General features: G+C 38.5%; 1 protein-coding gene across 2 annotated transcripts in view; it reads right to left on the bottom strand.

Annotated features, from left to right (window-relative positions):
* Positions 1–2,803, bottom strand: part of LOC101856348 — an 8,062-nt gene extending 5,259 nt beyond the window's left edge. Inside the window, exons 1-2 of one of the 2 annotated variants that reach the window (XM_005100039.3) lie at positions 2,690–2,803; positions 538–736 (exon numbers count right to left, since the gene is read on the bottom strand). In XM_005100039.3, the coding sequence (XP_005100096.1) occupies positions 538–705 (168 nt within the window). In that variant the 5' untranslated portion in view covers positions 706–736; positions 2,690–2,803. The remainder of the gene's footprint in view (positions 1–537; positions 737–2,689) is intronic. The other variant, XM_005100040.3, reaches the window with a different exon arrangement.
* Positions 2,804–3,825: the final 1,022 nt, after the last annotated feature.

The following is a 3,825-nucleotide window of genomic DNA, read 5'->3' as shown; positions in this document are numbered from 1 at the left end:
TATTCACACACACACACACACACACACACACACACACACACACACACAACGGTGATGATGTCGAAGTCAGTTTTATTTTAGTAGAAGTTTTACGGCGCTCGCAACTGCATAGGGTTATAAGAGCGCCAGAAGATTAGAGGTGTTACAAGAGATTAACAAACATAAAAAAGAAGAAAGGGAGAAAAGGACGATAGATGTTTGATAGGAAAGAAGAAACAAACCACACCAGCGCACCCGCCAACCACCCACCCGTCGAAGTAAGAGCATGTAAACGGCTAGCACATGTTAATCTGCTCAACACCACCAGTCTCTTCCTCTCGGAAACTTCCTTGTCTGTTATCCTTAAAAACCACCAGCATACTGTTTTTGTGTTGTTGCTTCGTTTTATTGTTTTACTGGTAGTTATTTTGGTAATGCCTGAGTACTGCGATCTATTTAATAATAATAATTATTATTAATAATGATAATAATAATAGATAGCATTCATACTGGGCTTTTCCCTTTTCTAAAAAAAAATGGAAAATACAATAAACTGACCACTTCTCCGTCAACCTCGGCCACAAAAGAGAGGAAGTCCGCGTCTTGGATAAACTCTGCGTATTTTGTAGGCAAGTAGTCCCTGCCCCAGTAAACATCCCCAATTCCATCCACAACGGCGGAGTAATCTGACATACGTGCCTGCCGGATCACCGCTTTGGTCGTCATTTCGCAACAGAGGACAAGAGGAATTCTGTGTCTTAAAAAAGGGGAACAAAGGAAGGAAATATTCATACTTATTCACAATACAGAATACAGTGAATATAAGCAGATTAGGCGAGGAGTGAGGCAAGGGTGTGTTATGTCACCACACCTCTTTAACATGTACAGTGAAAACAATCCTTAGAAAAATAGAAAAATGTCCAGGTCTCAAAGTAAATGGAGAAAAGATTAATAACATCAGATATGCCGATGACACAGTTTTGATAGCAGACTCAGAAAAGGACCAATTGCTTCTAGATACTGTAGTAACAGAAAGTGAACGTAAATGATTATTGTTGAATGTAAAGAAAACAATGCATAGTAATATCCAAATACGCAGCAAAGCCTGGTTGTAATCTCATTAGCAAAGGTGAACAGATTAAACTAGTCCAACAGTTTAAATATCTAGGATATGTGATAACATCTGATGCCAAATGTTCCAGAAATAAGACAGAATTACAATGGCTAAGGCTAGTTTCAATAAAAATGAACCGGATCTTGAAAAATAGAAACATCTCAATGAACACCAAAAAGAAAGTTCTGAACTGCTATGTTTGGTCAATCCTATATGGCTGTGAATGCTGGACAATCACTAAAGACAGTGAAAATAGAATAGAAGCAACATAAATGTGGTTTCTTAGGAGACTGCTAAGAGTATCGTGGAAGGAAAAATCAAATGAGGTAGTGCTTGATGAAGCCAACGTGGGACGCTCAAAGTTAAAAACAATAAGGAAACAACAAATGCAGTTTTTGGGACGCATATAGATATAAGGGTCTTGAAAACCTAGCTCTCACTGACAAAATTGAGGGCAAGCGAGGCAGGGGAAAGCCCAGAACAACATATTGGGGAACCTAAATAATAAATGGGTAACAGGGAAAGATCAGGGAAACATAGCTTGGTTTAGAGCATCGGAGCAAAGGAATGAATGGAGAACCATGGTCGCCGATGTCTGTTGCAGATCTGGCACTGGATGATAATGATTCACAACCGTTGTCATAAGTGCTCTCTTCCAATTACCAAACAGTATTACAAATGCACAGATTTGCGTCAGTGACTACCGGTAAACCGAGGTGACTAAGGCACCTTTTATAGCTAAGTGGATTCCTATTTTGAAAAGTCATGAGTTTAGGTTAACATAAATTTTTAGGTTCAAATTAAGTGTACGGTTGAATAGTATCGATATTAAACCTTAGGGGAGAAAATTTTCCCACTTTTTTTTAAATATGAGAGAAAATAGGGGGTGTATTTGGAGTGACTCAGGCATCCTCATAAAGTTCTTTATTTACATAGTAAACCCCACATGAGAATGACTTAAAAGATACTACTTGGAATGGATGAGTTATGATATTCATCAGACAATAAGGCCTGAGCCCGAATCTTACTGTAAATGCTTAACCACGAAAAAGTAAATAAAAACAAGAAAAACACAAAAAACAACCCCCTCCAAGAAAGAAACAACAAACAAAAAAAACAAAAAAAAAACAACAACAACAACAACAACAACAAAAAACGGCGAGATCTGTTTCAACAAAAGAAATGGTATGAGTTTAACGCCCCTATCAACCCTATTAGGTCATTTAAGAGGCGGTTTCAACTAGATCTAGAGAGAAAACTGGTAACTACATTTACCTTTCACTCACGTACGAGAGACGTTTAACTTAATGGACTATGAAGGAACTGTCGCTCAGCTATAAAACTAAAAGAATTTAAAGGTCTACCTTGAAGAGATACACACACATGTAAGTCATTGCAGGACGAGACATAACTTTCGTACTTTCCACCCGAACAGCTTGGACACTTTCACTGAACTGTTACTCGAACTCAAGTTCGACGTACCTACACATAACATCACACCTTAACAATTTGGTCTTAATGTGATGAGATGATATAAGTGCTATCTAATCCTAGATTCTACTCGTTAGTCTATCTACGTTGGTTTCAAATACTCACTGTTTCGGGCGGGGAACGATGAGTGTAAGTCGTACAGGTCCGGAGCTCCATCCACTGTGTCGACCCACCAGTAGCGTCGATCCCTTTTTTTTTTTAGGCTAGTCGTGGCTCGGAAGGCCAGTTTAACCTTCGCCGTCTGTTTATATACCCCCACGTGCTCCCTTATTCTCCTACACTCACTAGGCTACACTGAGTTTGTTTACTTATTTCACGTGATTCTGGCTTGTCTTGTAATCACAGCGAATTATAAACCACAGGTTAGTCGCCACAGTCTTTTTTAGAACACCGCGCGCGCATTTTTATGAAAATCCAATATTTTCTAAATGCTTAGGGATCCTGCTGCACAGCAACGCTGTAGTACAAAAAGTGGTGAAGACAGCCCAGATCTCACAGATTCAAGGCTATGAAACTCTCCCACACCTTCTAGTTTTTCTTTCCTCAAATCAGAAAAAGAGTTCTCAAAGGGCAGCGTTTCCAAAAAAAATTAAAAATGAAATTGCTGAATCCACAAAAATGGAATGCTTTGATTCCCGTTCTAGATCATTAAGAAGACTTCTGAGCCTTAAACAAGGATGGCAAAAGTGTACCAATTAAATAGTGTGTCTGTGTAGAAGTTTCATAGTGAGTGTCAAAGTTAAACTGTCTCTCTTTCTTATTTCAAAGCAAGGGTAATGACCAACTGAAAGCCTCTCGTAAATCTATAATATTTCTATTGTTTCGTGTACACATTTGATGTTGTAGTTGTAGTTATTGCTGTTTCAGTCTCTTTCCCGTCCTTTTTATCTTAAGTATAGAGTCGTACCAGACAAAGCCATTGTTTATTCAGTAAACTACTTTGATTCAGAGCTTCAGTTTTTCTTCTTGCCGCACACAACATATTTTAGTCTACACACTGTATGCTGGCCTATCGTATTTTTTGGACAAAGATTACATCTATGAACCAAATAGCCACAGTCTTGTGTCGATTGCTTATTAGATCAATTGAGATAATACAGCACACATTGTATTGACAAACAGGCAACGAAAACCCCAACATCGAATAATATTGTTTATTTTACATGTACATGAATATTTACCGACGGGGTCGATGGCTGAGTTCACAACAACGCCTTAGCGTTAGGAATATTCGCTTTTTA

This window comes from Aplysia californica, unplaced genomic scaffold, assembly GCF_000002075.1.
Source record: "Aplysia californica isolate F4 #8 unplaced genomic scaffold, AplCal3.0 scaffold00234, whole genome shotgun sequence".
Classification (NCBI taxonomy): domain Eukaryota; kingdom Metazoa; phylum Mollusca; class Gastropoda; order Aplysiida; family Aplysiidae; genus Aplysia; species Aplysia californica.
Note: the sequence above shows the minus strand (reverse complement) of the source record. Positions and strands in the feature narration are given on the sequence as shown.